At 38.3% G+C, this 19,995-nt stretch overlaps 2 protein-coding genes across 2 annotated transcripts in view; both read right to left on the reverse strand.

The window, feature by feature from the left end:
• SEC61A2 (SEC61 translocon subunit alpha 2) overlaps positions 1-8,268 on the reverse strand; it is a 57,758-nt gene extending 49,490 nt beyond the window's left edge. The window contains exons 1-2 of the mRNA XM_074194120.1: positions 8,103-8,268; positions 933-1,000 (exon numbers count right to left, since the gene is read on the reverse strand). Coding sequence (XP_074050221.1) covers positions 933-1,000; positions 8,103-8,109 — 75 coding nt within the window. The 5' untranslated portion in view covers positions 8,110-8,268. The remainder of the gene's footprint in view (positions 1-932; positions 1,001-8,102) is intronic.
• A 2,431-nt stretch (positions 8,269-10,699) lies between these two features.
• DHTKD1 (dehydrogenase E1 and transketolase domain containing 1) overlaps positions 10,700-19,995 on the reverse strand; it is an 85,293-nt gene continuing 75,997 nt past the window's right edge. Inside the window, exons 16-17 of the mRNA XM_074194121.1 lie at positions 18,668-18,753; positions 10,700-16,502 (exon numbers count right to left, since the gene is read on the reverse strand). Coding sequence (XP_074050222.1) covers positions 16,401-16,502; positions 18,668-18,753 — 188 coding nt within the window. The 3' untranslated portion in view covers positions 10,700-16,400. The remainder of the gene's footprint in view (positions 16,503-18,667; positions 18,754-19,995) is intronic.

The following is a 19,995-nucleotide window of genomic DNA, read 5'->3' on the forward strand; positions in this document are numbered from 1 at the left end:
AAAGGAGAGAGAAAATATAGTGCATGGTAGTGGAGAAATAAGAAAGGAGGGAGTTGCAATCAGCAATGGCAATGTTGGAAAAATATGGAAGCAACTTTTGCGATGGACTTACCACAAAGAATGCGATCCACCCATGACAGAGTGGTTGGTGTTGGAACAAAGACTGAAGCACATTTTTTATTATTATTATTTGGGGGAGGGTGCAGGGCAAATGGGGTTGGGTGGCCTGCCTGGGGCCACATAGCAGGGTGATCTTTAGGTGTCTGAGGCCGGATTTGGACCCAGGTGCTCCTGGCTCAAGGGCCAATGTGCTGTCTGCCACCCAGCCACCCCTACTATGATTACTATTTTATTTTATTTTGGGTCTTTTTTTTTCTTCTTTTTGGTTTTTGCAGGGCAGTGGGGATTGGGTGGCTTGCATGTCAAACGGCTGGGTGATTGTTGGGTCTACGGGGCTGGATGTGGGGTCTGGTGCTCGTGGCTCCAGGGCTGGTGCTCTGTCCATTGTGCCACCTGGCCATACCTACAATTATTACTATTATTTTTTTCATTTTAATTTTTTTTCTCTCCCCTTTATCGCCCAAGCAAGTCTATATTCATGGGTGGGGGTATTTTGTTTACTCTTAAGAATATTTTATTAATGTAAAAAACACATTTGTACAAAATGAGAATTAAAAAATAAATAAATAAAATAAAAAAAAATCATATGACAATCTGCCTAGACTTGTTCAAATTAGTCTACATTTCAACTCTTTTTTTATCTAAGTAGAACATGAACTGATAATTTTGGGTACATGAACCATCAAGGTTAAATTAAAGTAGGGCAAACAGTAGCACAAAATTGTAAGAAAAAAAAGAACACAGACCAACAGCTTAAAATTAGGACAAGAAATACAAATATCATCTATTTGTGGGCAAGATATTATACTTACTTTCCTTTCAGGTTTCTGAATTTCTGGTAAAACTGCACAGAAGGGTTTTATAACTTCTAAAAATTTAACTGTCAAAAGAAAAGAATGACTGTATGAACATATTAAAATTTTACAATATCTTCCAGTTTTTTTCAGATGGAAGCTATAATTTTGTACAGAATCAAATATAAACATTCTCTAAATCTGAATGTCAAATTTAATCTTTCACCAAGAGTTCATGATTATTTCCAAATTTTATAAATTAATGCCCATATCTGCCCTGAGGACTGCAAAAGCCATCTGTCTTTTCTTTCACTCTGGCTTATCAGTAAAAGAAAATGCTAGATATAACTGTCAGTCTGCAACTAAAAGTTAATAAAAGCCTCTTTATTCAATTATCCCTCTGATATAAATGTAAAAATAATTATTTAAATATCAGAAGCAGAAAAATTATATAAGCAATTCTATGTTGCTTTTTTCTCTTATTTAAAAAAATAGTATGAAAAAATAAAAAATTAGTATGAAATTTGACAATACAGTTCTAAATGTGGTCAGGCAATTTTTCCATTTACAAACTCAAGGTCTTGTACATGTTTTATTTTGACTATTCTCAGGGAAAAGATAATTAAATGAAATTGGTTTTGTACAATACCTTCAGGCATTGTTGCTGCTTACAAATATAGGCATTAACTAATGAAATGGAATCACTTTCACACAGTGTTTCATGTTATTTTGCAGTTTTCTACAATAACTCACAGACATATTCAGGAATATTAACTAGCTGCTTCTAAAATAACAAATGTTTAACACAGCCAATTTTTAAATAAGTAGGTAAATCCAGGTTTCCAAGATGAAAATAGCTATTAATAATGGTCCATTCTTTCAAATAATTAGGTTTCAATCTCTATATAAAAATTGCTGTCAGTATTTACAAAGGCAGCCCTTACAAGGTTTGAGAGTATGTTTAGATTTACCTTTTACATTTTTTTCAACCAAATATCAGAAGATTAAAAGTAAAGATTTCCAGTAATGTAGATTTTTAGAATTTTATAATAGAATGTTATTGTACATAAATCTTGCTTTACTCTCTTCTTACACACACACACACACACACACACACACACACACACACCCCAAGTGCCAGTACTTGTTCTATAGTTAGTGGAACTTAGTACTGGCTAAAGTACTGGACCTAGGATCAGGAAGACTAGAATTTAAATCTAGCCTTAGACACATATGTGCTGTATGACCCCATCTGCTTCAGTTTCTTCATCAATAAAAAGAACAGAATAGTGCCTATCTCCCAGGGTTATTTTGAGGATCCATGAAATATCAATAAAAGCACTCTGAAAAGCTTAAAATGCTAAGTGCATGCAATTGTTATTATTGTTGTTGTTATTATTGTTATTACACTCTTTCAGGACTTCATCTCTTCATTTTGATTACAGTAATAGGTTCCTAATTGGTCTCCCAGGGTCTAGAGTCTCCCCTTTCCAATCCATCTTCCACATTGCTACCAAAATAATCTTCCTAATGAGCAAGTCTGAGGCCACCTCAAAAATCGTAAAAGTTTTCTTTCAGGTGCTCCAAAATAATGACTCCCACTCCCTTGATCAGTCTGATCTCAAAGTCATCTCCTGTCCACAGTTACTTGAGGGACTATTTGCTATTCTTGTTGGGCTTCCTTCTTTTTTATGCTTTTCCCTATGCTCCTGTGAGATCCCATGGCTGATGTGATCTTCCCATTCCCCCCCCCTTGCCCAAATTTCTGGTTATTGATATCCCTTTCTTCCTTGTCAGGTGAAAGTGACAACATTTCTGCTAGGAGTTTGCCTGGAAAAGGAAAGAAGAGCAAGGAATTTTTGTTTGATGGTAGGGTAGGGTCAAATAAAGGTTTTATAAGACTATATTATAGTTACTGTAGCACATATATGTATATATTTCTAAATTTTGCAAAAGAGAACTGATCTTATCTCTGTTTATAATTCTATTACCTAGTACTAAGCAGGCACTTAATAAATGTTTGCTGAACTGCTCTAATACCCAAATGCTCTATGCATCAATTATTTCTGCCTCCAATATAAAAAATATATATATACTCTAGTTCAACCATTCCTCTTAGTAAAAGGAAGCTTGATAAAGGCAGGAATCACATAGTAATTAAACTGTATTTCTTTCAGGGCTGAGTACAGTGCTTTGCACCAAGGTGTTTGAAAACTATCTGTGTTTTACATCTGAAAATATACATTTTACATTTCAATGTAGTTCACAAGGATCCCTTTACATTTTGCATTTCAAAAGATTTATATGATACCAGACATTTTCAGCAACCAGATAATAGCAGTGAGAACAGAATGAAAATGTTTCTTTTGATTTACAAGTATAAAAAAATAGGCAATTTTATTAGAAATGAATGAAAATACATAAAGATCTAAAATACATTTATATCTAATTTAGAATAACCCCTCCACTCACAACAATTCTGGCAAGCTAAATAAGAGGAAAACTTTCACTCCAGTTTTAACAGAGATGTATCTATTATATTGCCTATTGTTACTTTAAAAGTCAATCATATAGTAAACATCCCATCATTAAGTTATTTAAAAAAAATGAAAACTCCAATCCTTACAAAACAAAAACCTTTCTCTTGACTATTATTCTCTCAAGAAAATATCCTGTCTCTCTCCTCTCCTCTCTTACAAACTTCTAGAAAAAGCTATCTAACCATATTATTCTCTCTCAAATGAAACCTCTCTAAGGTTAACTGACAAATGTGATGATTTCTCAATCCCTATCCTTTTAGACTTTCTGCAGCTTTTGATTCTCCTGAAAATTCACTTGATGAGTTTTGTGACAATGCTTTTTTCATGAAACTGCTCCTCTATAGGCTTTTTATTGCACCCCTTTTAAATAGGCATATCCCAGGGCTCTGATTTTGGCCTCTTCTCCCTACATTACCTTGTTAAAATTCATCAGCTCTTATAGGTTCACTGGTTATGTATATTCAGAAGATTCATAGATAGAAAGACACCCAGGCAAATAGATGGATACATAGTTAAGATATGTAGCTATACAATATAGCTATATTATATATTACATGTGGATCTCTTGAACTCCAGTCACACACCAAAAACTGCCTAAAGGACAATTCCATCTGAAGGCAATATGGACTAGACCAATGATTTAGCTGAATTATGACTTCCTAAATGAGGCAACTATTTCTACTAATACACTGTCTTTGCAATTTACAGACACAGCTGACTAGAATAGAGATGTCAAACTTGCAGGCCACATGCATCTCACAAAACTTCTGAGTGTGGCCTGAACCAAATTAAAATGTAAATGGAAAATATTTAACAAAATGAAAAAAATACAACATAAATAATAGAACTATCAGTTAATTGGTGGTTTCCCAAGTCAATAGCAATTCACAAGGATCCCTTTCCTTCTTTTTTTTTTTAGGTTTTTTTTTTGCAAGGCAAACAGGGTTAAGTAAGTGTCTGAGACCTGATTTGAACCCGGTTACTCCTGACTCCAGGGCCGGTGCTTTATCCACTACGCCACCTAGCCGCCCCTTCAAGGATCCCTTTCTATTTGAGTTTGATACCACTGGTCCAAAACATCAAGAGGTTAAACAATTTGCCCACTGTCAATTAAAAAAGGGATGTTTCAGAGGTGAGACTAGAACTTAGATCTTACTAGCTCTCAGGTCCACCCATCCACAATAAAATATTCAAAACAGAACTAATTATCTTGCTCTCCAAAACCTACCCTCTTCCTAATTTCTCATCTTTCTGTTGAGGACACTCCCATCCTTCTATAGTCAGTCAATCTAGCAATCTCAGAACCATCCTCAAATTTTCCTTCCCTTCACAATCCCCAGTCTTTTCGATTCCACTTTTAAAACATTTCTCAAATCCATTCAAGTCTACCCTAGTAGAGGCCTCCTCATCTCTCTTGTCTAGCTTACACCAATATCCTCCAAACTGGTCTTTCCCCTGTCCAATCCACCAATTCACAGAGGTACCAAAATGATATTTTTTCAAGCACGGATCTCTTTGCTTGAGAAAGTCAAGAAATTTGCAGGTCCCAATGACCCCTGGAATTAAATTCCAGTGCTTCTGTTTGGCAGTTAAAGCTTTCACAGCCAGGCTCCAGACTACCTTTCCAGACTTACTGAATGTCACTCTTTCATGTACTTTATGTCCCAGTCAAATAGGTCCACTTGCATCCCATCTCCCATCTGTGTTGCACAGGCACTATAACCTACAGCTGCAGTATACAAACTCTACCTCAAAGAATTCTTAGTTTCCTTCAAGACCTAGAGCAAGTGCCACTTTCTACAGGTTGTGTAGCCTGGGGTTATTGGTTGCTGCCTTCCCCCAAAAAAGATCCATATGTAATATTACTTTATATTTATTTATTTTTGTTCATGATGCTTTCCCAACACAGACTCTGAGTTTCAGGGAAGAAGTTGTTAGATTTTTTTTTTTGTCTTTTTATCTCCAGTTCTGGGCATAATATCTGGCATATAGTAAGACAATAAATACTTACTGAATGAATCTCAGTAAGTCTTAAGAAATAGAATTATTTTCTATTTTACTCAAAATCCCTTCATCCCAAGGGTTGGGTGTGCTCCAATAAAGTATAACTAGAACTTATTCACTCTTATTTATATACTTTAAGATTAAAAAAATGGCTTTATTCTAAGCACTATTCACTTGTCTTATGAGTAGGTAGAAAGATAAGGAAAATAAAAGGTTCAAAGTATTTTGGGTATTTAGTAGCTATTTAGTAGCAGCAATTATTCTATTTGGGCAAGTTTTCTCTCATTCCGAAAATTACTTATTTTGCTTTTTCAATCCAGCCTATTTCTTCTTTCTATGTGATTCAAAAACAGCAAATACAGAACCCTGAGAAAGTCTTAAGAGGTTGCATCTAAAAAGGTAAGTATGAGAGGGAATAGGAATTAGTGAAAGAAACAGAATTAAAAGGATAATATAACCAACTAACTACCATAATGTGAACTGAAAACCCTCAAAAACCTCCCCCCCCCCAATTTTCTGAATTCTTGGCATCCAAGAAGCAAGAAAATACAAATTTTCTTTTCCTTGTAGATTTGGGAGGAAAGGGAAATTATGAATGGAGAATGTGCATATATACTCTCTCTATATATAATATATTTATATATATATGTATATTTTTATATATGTATACATACATACATACATATGTACACAGATTCACACACACATAAACTCATCTATAACTACTTATGTTGGCTAATTTTGTTTGTTTCTTCACAACATGGGAAACCTCAACAGCTAGAAGTGGGGTAATATGAAAATAAAATAATACAAAAAAAGTTATCAATAAAATTTTAATTAAAAAAGAACAAGTTTAAATGTACAATTTTCTAGAAAGGATGACATTCCAAGGACTCTAAACCTGAGTACTAGAATTTCCTTTTCTCTATGTATTTTTAAGTGAGACACTAAATATCTGAGAATAACTGAAGCAAAATTTTGTAAGGATAATTAAATCAAAGAGGGGGAATTCTTAATCTCCCCCCCCCTTTCTCTCTCTCTGTTTTTTTTAGGTTTTTTTGTAAGGCAAACGGGGTTAAGTGGCTTGCCCAAGGCCACACAGCTAGGTAATTATTAAGTGTCTGTGGCTGGATTTGAACTCAGGTACTCCTGACTCCAGGGCTGGTGCTCTATCCACTGTGCCCCCGAGCCGCCCCCTACTCATTCTCTATTACAGTAATACAATTCTGAAATGCACAGAAAAGTCTTAATTACTACAATTTCCCCATCTATGCTTTGGAACCTGTATTCTCTTAATCTGTTCCATAGCTTATTTTTTATTCACCAGGAAATCATATTCTGTAGTTAGTCAAGAATTAAATAGGACTGTCAATAGTTTTTCAATTTAACTTTACATGCTTTTTTTTATAGCACTTAGCTCCTTGATAGAGGAATCACTAAGTTCTCAGAGGAGAAAATCATTTTGGACTAGTATGTAAATTTGAACCATGCTAAATCTTTAAAAGGTTTCCTTTCCATAGAGAAAAAATTTTTTGACAATCAGGAAACCACCCCATATTCCCATACTTTTTCCTTCTTACATATCCAGATAACTTAGCATTTATGTATGTCTTTGGATCAGGAATAAATGTAAATTCTATTGTTACTTTTATTTATAAGACTGTGTTTCTTCCATCTTCCTTACGTGGTTTACTTTGTAACATACATGGAATATTTAGTAAAGTTTGCCAGTGGATCCACCATGAAATCACTCAAATATTTAGTAATTGCCGTAGTCTTAGTTCTGAAGTAAGGTATAATAAATAAGTAAATGAGTAAATAAATGAAATGTAGGACCTGACTTACTTATTAAACACTATGCCACCATTAAATCACTCAAACATTTAGTGTTTGCTGTAGTCTTAGTTCTGAGTGGAGTAAGGTATAATAAATAAGTAAATGAGTAAATAAATAAATGAAATGTAAGACCTGACTTATTAAGACTTATTAAACACTATGCCACCGTTAAATTACTTAAATGTTTAGTGTTTATTGTAGTCTTAGTTCTGAATGAAGTAAGGTATAATAAGTAAACGAGTAAATAAATAAATGAAATGTCGGACCTGACTCATTAAGCACTATGCAAGGCTAAGTCAATCCTGTTGCTTTGGCAGTAACTTCCTGGTGCCTGTCCCCCCTTCTGGCCCAGGGCGCGGGGTCCCTGGCTGGGCCCCTGGCTGGGCCCGGGCCACGCCACCCCATACACCTGGCGCCGCGGGCAGCGCGGAGCGGCCGGGGCTCTGAGCCCTTGCAGCTCCCCTCTCTTTGTCCGGGGGCCGCGGCCGGGGGCGGGCTCCGCACCGGCGCCGGCCCGCCACGCCGCCGCCCGCCCTCCTGCCCGGGGTCGCCGCCGCCGCCCCTCCGGCCTGGGCCGCCGGGCAGCCCTGCCCGGGCCGGGCCCCGCTCCCCGAGGGCGGAGGGCGGGCCGAGGCCCCGGCGGAGGCTTCCCGGCGGCGCCCGCCACGCCTCCCCCGGTGGACCCGGCCCGCGGCTGCCGCGAGCCCGACAGACGCCGGCGGCGGGCACGGAGCCGAGCTCCAGCCGGCCGTGCCCCCTCGGGCGCGGGTCCTGCCGCCCCAAAGCTCCGCGAGGGGCCCGTACTCACTGCCCATGGCGGCGGCGGCTGGGGCTGCCGGCGGGGACGAGCGGCCCTCCCGGCGCGGCCTGCGTCCTCCTGCGCCGGTCCCGCGGCTCCGGCCTCGGCCCCCGACTCGCTCAGACCGGCCGAGACCCGCGCCGACTCCACCCACAGGCCGCTCCCCCCGCGGCCGATAGGCCGGGCCTCGTCACATGACGGGCCCTGCCTCCCCGCCCCGGGCCCGCCCATTTTTAAAGGGGTAGGCTGGGCCTGGCCCCGGGCGCCCTTCTCTCTGATGGCCGCGGTCGCCCGCGGTCATTCCCAGAGCTTTCGGGCCCAGGCTCACCCCGCGCCCCTCCCCCAGCCCTCCCCCCGCCACGTGGAGGCAGCGCACACCCGGCTGTCCTGGCTTTGCCGCTAAGATGCCGCAGCCTCCCTGGCCCGGGTGACCATCACCTGTGGGACGCCTTGACCCAGGAAGGACCCGAACCCCACCGCACCCCCAGCTCCCGCGGACCCCGCGGGGGAGATGGAGGTTAAGGGTTTGATGGTGCCTGGAAAGTTCTCGTTTTATAAAGGCCAAAAACAAAACCGAAAAGCAGCCGGGGCTGGGGGGAGGGGTGGCATCAGGATTTAGCCTGGCAAAGGCACTAAAAGACCCGACTGCATCCCTCGCGGGCTCCCCCATCCCAGCATGGACCCAGGGTCCACCGGTCAGCACCCTTTCCAGGCGATGGGGCTCAGCCGGAGGGCTTTTCCTGATAAAAGGGGCAGTGTTGGCCGAATCATCCTTTTACAAATCTTTTGCCTCTACTTGTTGCAAATCCCTTTGAGCTGCCCTTATTTGTGAGGGTCTCCCAGCTAACCCCGACCCACCATTACAGTAAGGCACGATTCAAATGCCCTTTATTGGCCGGGTACCGTGCTAAGGAAGAACTAGAGATATCAAAGAATGACTAAAGACAGCTCCCGAGCTCCAGGAGTCCCTAGTCTAATGGGGGGGGGGGGGGGCGGATAACAGTAAGTGCAAATAGGAAGCTAACAGAAGTTGGACCCCCGTTCCCAGGACAGTGATCTTTCCTTTACACTATACAAACTCTTGTTTCTGATTACTGGGAGGAAGAAAAGACTGAGAAAGGACAATAGCCTTGGCCACATTTGTTCACCACTTCTGGAAAGCCTGGGACACTAGGTTTCAATGTAAATTCCTTGAAAGTGGGGGTGGTGATGTAGATGGAAAGTATTGATTTTTGGCGCTAGAACTGAATGGGCTTTGGGAGAGACTTCTTGCAGAAGGTAGCATTTTAGCTGACACTTAAAGGAAGCCAGGAGGGAGAGAATTCTAAGTATGAAGGACAGCCATTGAAAAACACTAGTTTCGCTATTGTCCTATTAGAAACCAGGAGGGACGGGATTTCAGGGAAACCTGGAGGGATTTGCATGAACCGATGCTGAGTGAGATGAGCAGAACCAGAAAAACACTGTATACCCTAACAGCAACATGGGAGTGATGATCAACCTTGATGGACTTGCTCATTCCATCAGTGCAACAATCAGGGACAGTTTGGGGCTGTCTGCAATGGAGAGTGCCATCTGTATCCAGATAAGGAGCTGTGGAGTTTGAACAGAGTACAAGGACTATTCCCTTTAATTTGGAGGGGAAAAAAAACCAGATGTCTTATTGTCTGATCTTGTTACCCGTGAGAATTCTGTTCTCTTTAAAGATATGATTTCTCTCTCATCACACCCAAATTGGATCAAGGTAAAACATGGAAACAAAGACTGACAGAGTGCTATCTGTGGGGTGGGGTGGGGGAGGGAAGCAAAATTGGGGGAAAATTGTAAAACTGAAATATCTTTAATAAAAATAAAAAATAAAGTGAAAAAAAGAAAAAAGAAAAAATAATTTAGAAAAAAAAGCTTATTGTCTGATCTTGTTACCTCTTAGACTTCTCTTTAAGGATATGATTTCTCTCTCATCACACCCAATTGGGAACAAGGTACAACACAGAAACAAAGTAAAGACTGACAGAGTGCTTTCTGTGGGGGGGAAGGGGGAGGGAAGCAAGATTGGGGGGAAAATGTAAAACTCAAATAATATCTTTAATAAAAATAAATTTAAAAAAAAGAAAAAGAAAAACTAGTTTCTTGGGCAAGGAGACAAATGTCACTGGATTGAATAGTATGTGATTGCCGGTTGTTGAGAGCTACAATTTTTATATTGAACAGTATGATATGTGAAATAAATTAGTTTCTTGAGATTCTTTTCACAAGCAGACTCTGGGCTTAGGAAATAGTGAAAACAAAGTAATAATTTCTTTTAATCATGATACGCCCTTTGAAGACCAAAGTTAATAACCAGACTTTTTTCCTTTCTTGCTAGCTTTCAAGATGGTATGTATTGCCTCTAAGAAATAGTTCCTGGGGCAGCTAGGTTGCAGTGGATAGACCACCGACCCTGGAGTCAGGAGTCCCCAAGTTCAAATCTGACCTCAGACACTTAATAATTACCTAGCTGTGTGGCCTTGGGCAAGCCACTTAACCCCATTACCTTGCAAAAAACTAAAAAGAAAAAAAAAGAAGAAATAGTTCCTGCTAGCTAACAGGCTAACTACCCAAACTCAAAATAAAAAAAATGACCACTCTTTAAAGCTTCTGGAGAAAAGTTTAATGACAGCACCTGGCTCACCATTCCAACACAAATCTGGTATTGATAAGGTACAAAATTTGATAGAGGAAACACATTAGAAGAGCCTCACTGAGAACTGAATCCTTATATGTTGTACTTGATACAATATTACTGTATTATTTGTTCTGACAAATGAAAATATGCCTACATTCTTTAGGTCTGGTATTGAAGTCTGACCATTTCTACTTGGATGTCAAAGATCCATGTCTTCACCATGTCCAGCAGAGAAATATATTTATGGCATATAAAACAGATAATTTTCTTTTTAAGTTAAAAAAAATCTTGATAGGTCCTGCATTTCTCACTAACCTTCACTTGACTGTTAAGTGAAGTATGTCAGTATAACTTGTACTTTACAGTAACCCCCAAAACTATACAATCCACTTAGCCATTCCCACAGGACTCCTATGATCACAAGGGATGTAATCATTATATTATTTTGCATGGTGAACTTGTCCTGGGAAGATCACTCAAGCCCCAAATCTGATTGTTCTATGATCCACCTTTCTCACTTATGATCTTGTATAATATCTGGCTCCACAGCAGTAAGGCAGGACTTCTAACAGGAGAAATTACATGATTTGTAAATTGGTTCCTTGCAAAGAAATTAAGTAATAAACTGCTATTTGATTTACTGTCATTTTGTTTCTGGCTGCTTTGTCACACCCAGGTTAGAGATAGCTCAGTAAAAACTAACAAGAGAGGAGATGGGATGGATAAAGTATAAGACTGTAAAGATGGAGAGGGGAAGTTTATAAAAGTTGAAACTCAAAGAGATATTGTTATATTTGATCCTGAAAGTAATAGATAGCCACTGGAGTTTATAAATAGAAAGATGACATAGTCAGACCTCAATTCAATTTTTCCCTATTAGGATTTTGCCCCTTTCTACCCTTTAACATTTTAAGTTACTACTAGTTATGTGAGCTTTTTCTTAATATTAAATCCTTAATTTCTTAATATTAAATTTATTCCATAAAACCTATCCTACCATTTCCTTCAGGCAGCTACCAGACATTGCCTTGAACCTCTAAAAGCATTTTTCCTGGTACCACTCTATTGTACTTATCCTATATTACTTTGTTCTATAGTACTTTATCACATTTCTTTACTGATTATAATAAGGTCCATCAGAGGAGAAATTTTATCCTTTCAAAATTTTATTTTTTTTATTTAAAGAAATGGGATTAAGTGATTTGCCCAGAGTCACACAGCTAGGTGCCTATTAAGTGTCCTGAGGCTGGATTTGAACTCAGGTCCATTTGAGTCCAGAGCCAGTACTCTATTCACTGCACCACCTAGCTGCCCCCCAAATTTTATTAATATTCCACATCTACATGGGGATTTTAAGGTTTGCAAAGTACTTTGCATGTATGATCTCATTTTATTCTCCTAACAACTCTATGAGATAAGTGCAATAAGGAAACTGAGGGGCCAAAGAAGTTAAGTGATTTGACCAGGGTCAAATGCCTAGTTTATTTACCTAAGTCTGGATTTGTATCTAGATCTTCTTGACTCTTTGAGGCACTTCTTTGTGTGTGTGTGTGTGTGTGTGTGTTGAATTAATCAGATCATGTTCCTGGAGTAAAAGAAGAGACCTTTCCTCAGGTAGCATAGCTTCTAGACTATGATTGAACTGGATAAAGAATAAGCTACAATTCCAGGTTCCTGTGTGCAGCATACTCTTCATTCTTTGCTAGTGACCCCAATCTGAATCCTATTACTTTGATGAGAGAGGAGAGGTTATCAGACACTGAAATAAAACAACCTTTACAAGTGCAAGGATGATAGAGATATATATTTTTCCCTGACTCATACCCTCAATGCCTCAGGAAAGTTGTAGACAATTTCTTAAACATTGAATGCTTTTTGTGAATCACCAATCATTATAAAATTTGGTATTTGTCTTCAGTTCACAATTCCTACTTCAGCTACCTTCATAGCCTTGGAATAAATTATTCTTGCTTGTCCATTCCACTAGATTAAGTCTTCACATTCTTGGGTAGACATCCCCCTAACTCACTGAAGGGTTTATGGCCTGTAGGTTGCTTTCAACTTGGTTCATCCTGCCTACTAAAACAGTTTTGCTGAGGTGTGACTGATGCGAATGATACAGCTTCTTGGAGCCACAGGTAAGATCCCATATACTTTAGGGGCTTATATTTTTTCAAATAAAATAGGCACTCTAGAATTATTCCTTTATTATATTTAGGAATACCAAGAACAACCCTTAGAATAGAGTAGATGAGTAATGAAACCTGATTACTTGAAATAGTTTTACAAAACTATAAGGAGATTCCCCAGCTAGATCTCTTACCTAAAGACCTCTAAAAGCTCTTTATTTGAAATATTTCATCCTACAAAAGGAAATTACAAGAATTTTAAATTTGCAATCAATACAAAAACTGACAGTCACTGAAAATATTTATAAAACAATGTTATTGTCAATATAGAAACACATAGATTAAAAAAAAAGACTTAATTTGGTATCAAATGCAAAGTACCTTGAAAAAGAAGGTACTTTTGTGTAATTGAAAGCAAGATTAGGGAGCAAAGACAGAAAAGCTGACAAACTATGATACCTTTTGGTGGCTCCTCAAATTTAATAAAAACTAGATTTGTGAAACAACATTCATGAGGTAGACAACTTAAGGAAAAATTAGGGGGTGGTTGTACACAATATTATTAAAATTCGTCCTTAGAAAAATATTCATGACAAAGGCAGCTAGACAGCACAGTGGATAGAGCACCAACCCTGGAGTCAAGAGGACCTGAGTTTAAATCTGGCCTCAGACACTTAATAATTACCCAGCTGGGCAAATCACTTAACCCCATTGCCTTGCAAAATTCAAAACAAAATAAAAAAAAGTATTCATGATGCTGTTATCCACATCTAGAGAAAGAGCTGGTGGGAGTCTGAATGAAGATCAAAGCATACTTTTTAAAACTTTATTTTTCTTGGGGTTTTTTGGGGGGGGAGGATCTGTTTACTTTTGCAACATGGCTATATCATGCAAGACTACATATCAGAAAAAAGGGATAGTAAGAGAATTGAACTCAGAATTTTTGTTTTTATATGTAATTGGAAAAAATAATAGAATGAATCTAAAAAAAGTATTCATGAGAGATTTTTAGATATCCTTGTGACAAGTAATTGAAGATGATGTCAACATCTAAAATAATAGGTGTAATTTTATTCAAACTAAGAATTTTCATAGTTGTGAATCCATACTTTTTTCATTCACTAAACATATTGATTTTGGTAAACAGTTTTACATTATTTAATTTTGCAATTCAAATAGTTCTCTATGTTCCCCCAAACCCCCAAGAGGCTAACTTAACCAATTTTAGCATGTTTTGGGCAAATCTGAATTTTCTTTCTTTTTTTTTTTAAGGTTTTTGCAAGGCAAATGCAAATGGGGTTAAGTGGTTTGCCCAAGGCTACACAGCTAGGTAATTATTAAGTATATGAGACCGGATTTGAACCCAGGTACTCCTGACTCCAGGGCTGGTGCTTTATCCACTACACCACCTAGCTGCCCCCTGAATTTTCTTTCTACACATATATGGATACAATAGGGAATGGATGAAATAGATTATTTTAAGCATTCTAGAATTATTTAAAAATACTTCCCTTATCTGGGAAGAAAATGAAAAAAATTTTCAATTAACAAGAAACAAGAAAATTTTATTTGAAACTTTTGGGGCATTTCTTTCTTGTATGGATGTCCAAAATATAATTGGAAGTGAGCAAAATCAAGATGACAAAAGAAAAATTTAGTTCTTGGTTCATAGTTGAAGTTATAGAGGAGTGAAAAGGAGTTGATTAGTTTGTAAATTAAAAATTGGGAAGGCTGCTTAAGAAGGTGGCTTAATTTAGTCATGTTTATCCTTTAAATAAACATTCCCTTTTGCTCAAAAACTGCAGAGGTTTGAAAAGATATGATGGTGTTACGGCTTTAATTTTCTCCAGTTAAAATTGGAACTCAGTAATAAAAAGTCTCACCTTACACCTGACCTTTGTAATTTTAGCAATTTATGACTGGCACAATTATGTCAACACAGAGAAGGAACACTGAGTAAATGATTAAAAGAAAAATTAGTACTATTATTGTATAAAATACTTCAGATCAATACACATATTTATTGCATGCTGCAAATAACAGTGATAAACCTGTTGCCAAAGCAGGAAAAGTTGATAATCATAATCCACCTATAGTGATTATATGCAATTTATTTCACATATCCCATCTTTCTAGTACCACTGGGTTACCCTTGTTGAGGATGATAGTAAAGAAGGTGCAGGTACTCAGGAGCAATGTAAACTTCCCAATATGAAATGGATTTGTAACTGGTTCTGCAGCACTGGACCAAAAATACTTAGTTAAGCTGTTAGTACAAGATATCATTTCAGAATTCTTCAGTGAGGACAGTGACCTCTAATAATCCCTGAGAATCTTGGATCAGGAAGTTTGCTCTGTGAAAGAAGATTGTGCTTCTTAAAGACCTCTACAAAGTCACCATTCCCTCATGAATGGCTTCTAAAGGGTAATAGTCAATGCACTGTAATCCTTAGCAGCTCTCCACAAGGTTATATTTACTCTTAAAAAAGTGATTTGAAAGAGAAAGGATGCTCTGATAAGGGGTTTCCATTTTTATGGAAGCACCAAAACCTCACCTATTGAAAAGCAATATTACTGTACTTTATAGATTACATACCCATTAATTAAAAAGGGTAATTATAGCTGGACAAGTAGAGCACTCCAATCTTTCAGACCATGAGTTAGGAAAGACCTTGGTTTTCTGAGGCACTTGGTGAAACATTTTTCAAAACAGTTTTAACAGAAAGTACCTCAGATTCTAGTACATACTGAGAAGAACTGTGGGAAGGAAGAAAGACAAAAAGTAATGAAACTAAGCTAGGCTTACAATAATAAGAAAGGTGGAGAATTGCAATAATATATAACAGTGACTCAAGCACAAAAACATTGTTTGTAAAATCTAGAAAAACTTTAGAGGCAACTTGATGTAGAGGATAGAGTATATTGCAAACAGGAAGACCAGAGTTCAAATACTGCCCCAAATACTGACTTGTGATCTTGATCAGGTCACTTAACCAGTATGTGAAATACTATACAAGGTATCCCAAAAGTCATGGTACAGTTTTAAGTTATTTAAGATTAATAGTTGAAGGTATTGAAGCTTTAAACTGTACTTGGACTTTGGAGACACCCTACATATTTCAAGTAGCTACCCAGGGACTTCTCTATTAAAGTCACAGACTTAATCTGGACTAAACTGGAATGCTGATGAAATCCCAGATCCTTTGTACAATCATACCTATAAAACTAGGATGTTTGGTGACAATCAGGGGAAAAAAGACATTGATTCTCTACCTTTCTGCAACATTGGAGCCCTGGCCAAAATAGAATAGCCACTGTAAATAAATTAAGTTTTCCAAAAAAGTTCACATGCAAGCTTCTTCATCCTGTTTTCTCTGTTGCCAATCATCTACCCTGGTAAGGTCTTACTTCTCAGAGAATGACAGCCTGGGAACTTGGGTAAGAATTAGGAAGAGAGGTCCTTCTTTTTATGGCAGTTTCTGAAAGGAAGCAGCATTTCTTCAGAGAAAGACCTTAAACAAAGGTCTTGGTGAGGATCTCTTCCTGCTGCTGTAGGTGTATGGTTCCAATTCCTACAGCTGGTGCTGGCAAAGGAGGTTGGCTCACAAGACGGAGCTGTTATTAGAAGAGGAAAAAAAATCACCTTTAAGATTAGTTTAGATCTACAAAACTATTAATGTAGCACAAATGTAGGGCTAGAGGGGACCTCAGACACTGCCTATGTCCAACCCCTTCATTTTACTGATGAGAAAATTGAAGTCCAAATGAGAAGGGCTGAGAAGCAGAATGAACTCAGGTACTCTGATTCCAGAGTTCTACTTATACTCCCTTGTTTATTTTTAAATTGTATTCATTCATTCACATTATATAATAGTCATAGCAACAATAATAGCTAACGTGTGTGTGTGTGTGTCTGTGTGTGTGTGTGTGTGTGTGCCAGACACTGTGCAAAGAATTTCACAATAATTAATATCTTTTGGTTCTTACAATAATGTTGTGAAACTAAGACAAAAAGAAGATAAAGACATGCCCAAGTTCAAACTGCTAGTAAGGGTCTGAGATTGAAATTGAATTTAAGGCTTCTGACTCCAGACCCAGACCCAGCACTCTTCATTATGCCAAATATTATGCCAAATATATATATGTATATATATCTGTATCTATATGTAGGTATATGCAAATGTATACACACACACACACATATATTAATACTTGAGTTCAACTCTGATCTCATATATAGTGTATAAATGTTTAAATCTGGTTCAAAATTTTGGGCTGTCTGCAAAGGAGAGTGCCATCTGTATCCAGATAAGGAGCTGTGGAGTTTGAACAAAGTTCAAGGACTATTCCCTTTAATTTAGAAAAAAACAGATATCTTATTGTCTGATCTTGTTATCCTCTTAGACTTCTTGTCTCTTCTTTAAGGATATGATTTTTCTCTCATCACACCCAATTTGGATCAAGGTACAACATGGAAACAAAGTATAAAGACTGACAGATTGCTTTCCGTGGGGGGGGGTAAGATTGGGGGGAAAATTGTAAAACTCAAATAATATCTTTAATAAAAATAAATTTAAAAAAATAAATAAATATGGTTCAAATTTAAATTTCACATCAGGCATAAAAACACAATTGGTAATTGCACTGATCAAGCTAAAAACCATTTAACAATTAGTAGTCAGAACAGAATGAAAAGCATAATTTTAAAATTTCTAATTTCCCTCATGGAACACACACACAGACACACAGACACACACACACACACAGACACACACAGACACACACACACACACACACACACACAAACAGAGCAATTTAGCCATGATCATTTACCAGTTTTCAAGACAGCTCTACAGGAGTAAATGTTGTTGTCTTCCTCTGCAATTACACTATGTGTTTTGTTTTGTTTTTTAGATTTTTTTCAAGGCAGTGGGGTTAAGTGGCTTGACCAAGGCAACACAGCTAGGTAATTATTAAGTGTCTGAGGCCACATTTGAACTCAGGTACTCCTGACTCCAAAGGCTGGTGCTCTATCCACTGCGCCACCTAGCCACCCCAATACTATATGTTTTTAATTCAGCTTCTGTCCTTCAGTTTATCTACATCACTGTGCTTTCACAATGCTCAGGAACCCTACTTTTTTGGGACAAGAAATCCTGAACAATCAAATAAGAGGCAGCAGAGAGAGTGGAAACATGTTGCTAAATAATATGCATAAACAGCTTGATGAATGACTCTATAGTCCTCTATTTTGAAAGAATGACAATTTGTGACAAAATTTTTTGAAGGATCAAGACCTGAAATTTTTTTGGCATAGGGAATTTCTAGGAAGTAAATTCCCCAAAGCAACATTGGGTGAGCCCCTTTTCTGCAACTTTAGGGATCTGCGTGTGGCACTGAAAAATGAAGTACTAAGGGCAGCTAGGTGGCACATTGGATAAAGGGCCAGCCCTGGAATTAGGAGGACCTGAGTTCAAATCTGAGTCTCAGACAGATAATATTTACTTAGCTGTGTGACCTTAGGCCAGTCATTTATGCACATTGTTTTGCACAAACCAAAAAAGAAAAAAAAAAAGATGAACACTTTGTCTAGGGCCACAAACATTCAGAATATTTCAGGGGTAGGGTTCCAGAGTTAACAATCTTTAATGCCAATTTGTTTCTTGGAATTCATGACTATTCACATTTAGAAAGAGTTTAAATGGCAAACAATGATTAATTTTTTTTTCCAGCTACTTCAGAAAATCAAAGCAAAATAAAAGAAAATTCAAAAGCCTTACCTTGCAAGCTAGCTGTTTTTCAAATCTAGAGGAGATAAAAACCCATGGGCCCATATTTTGTGGCTCTTCTTGACTCCAAATAAAATCTGTAGGGGCAAGAGCTTCCCATCATTTACCATGTATACACAAACATGCATCCCCTTCCAAAATGATATGGAATGGTTTAAAATAAAATATTAACCTTGGTCCTTATGTAATGTGCAGTAGCACTACAGAAAAATCTCACTGGAAACCATTGTTAAGATGTATTATATACTTCTTAAAGTATGTATCTGTATTATATCTTCCTAAAAGAAGTGGCCTGGGGACCTCTTGGCCCCAGGGCCAGGGATTTGTCTGCTGCACCACTCAGCTACCCTACTGCAGAGTCAGAGTGAAAGGAGAGAGAAAATATAGTACATGGTAGTGGAGAAATACCAAAGGAGGTAGTTGCGATCAGCAATGGCAATGGTGGAAAAATATGCAAGTAACTTTTGCGATGGACTTATCCTAAAGAATGTGATCCACCCACGACAGAGTTGTTGGTGTTGGAACAAAGATTCAAGCATATTTTTTATTATTATTATTTTTTGGGGGGGATGCAGGGCAAATGGGGCTGGGTGGCCTGCCTGGGGCCGCAAAGCAGGGGGATCCTTGGGTGTCTGAGGCCGGATTTGGACCCGGGTGTTCCTGGCTCAAGGGCCAATGCTCTGTCCACCACCCAGCCACCCCTACTATTATTACTATTTTATTTTATTTTGGGTCTTTTTTTTCCCCTTTCTTTTTGGTTTTTGCAGGGCAGTGGGGTTCAGGTGGCTTGCGTATCACACAGTTGGGTGATTGTTGGGTGTATGGGGCCAGATGTGGGCTCGGGTGCTCGTGGCTCCAGGGCTGGTGCTCCGTCTATTGCGCCACCTGGCCATACCTACAATTATTACTATTATTTTTTTAATTTTAATTTTTTTTCTCTCCCCTTTACTTTATCGCTGAAGCAAGTCTATATTTATGGGGGAGGGGTATTTCGTTTACTCTTAAACAAGAATATTTTACTAATGTAAAAATAACATTAATTGTACAAAATGAGAATAAATATTAAATAAAGTGGTCTCAGATTCTTGAGTTTGGGATTATGGATGTACAGTTAAATGGAAGCTTTGCAGGCCATCTAGCCCACATCCGTCATTTTACAAAGAAACTAAGACCCTGAGAAGTGGCAGGCCATCTAGCCCACACCCATCATTTTACAAAGAAACTAAGACCTTGAGAAGGTCAGTGATTTATTTGTCCAACAAGATCCCAGAGGCAGGCAGTTAAAGGGACAAGAAGTAAATGAACATAGATCAATTGTT

This window comes from Macrotis lagotis, chromosome 7 (assembly GCF_037893015.1).
Source record: "Macrotis lagotis isolate mMagLag1 chromosome 7, bilby.v1.9.chrom.fasta, whole genome shotgun sequence".
In the NCBI taxonomy this organism is placed as follows: domain Eukaryota; kingdom Metazoa; phylum Chordata; class Mammalia; order Peramelemorphia; family Peramelidae; genus Macrotis; species Macrotis lagotis.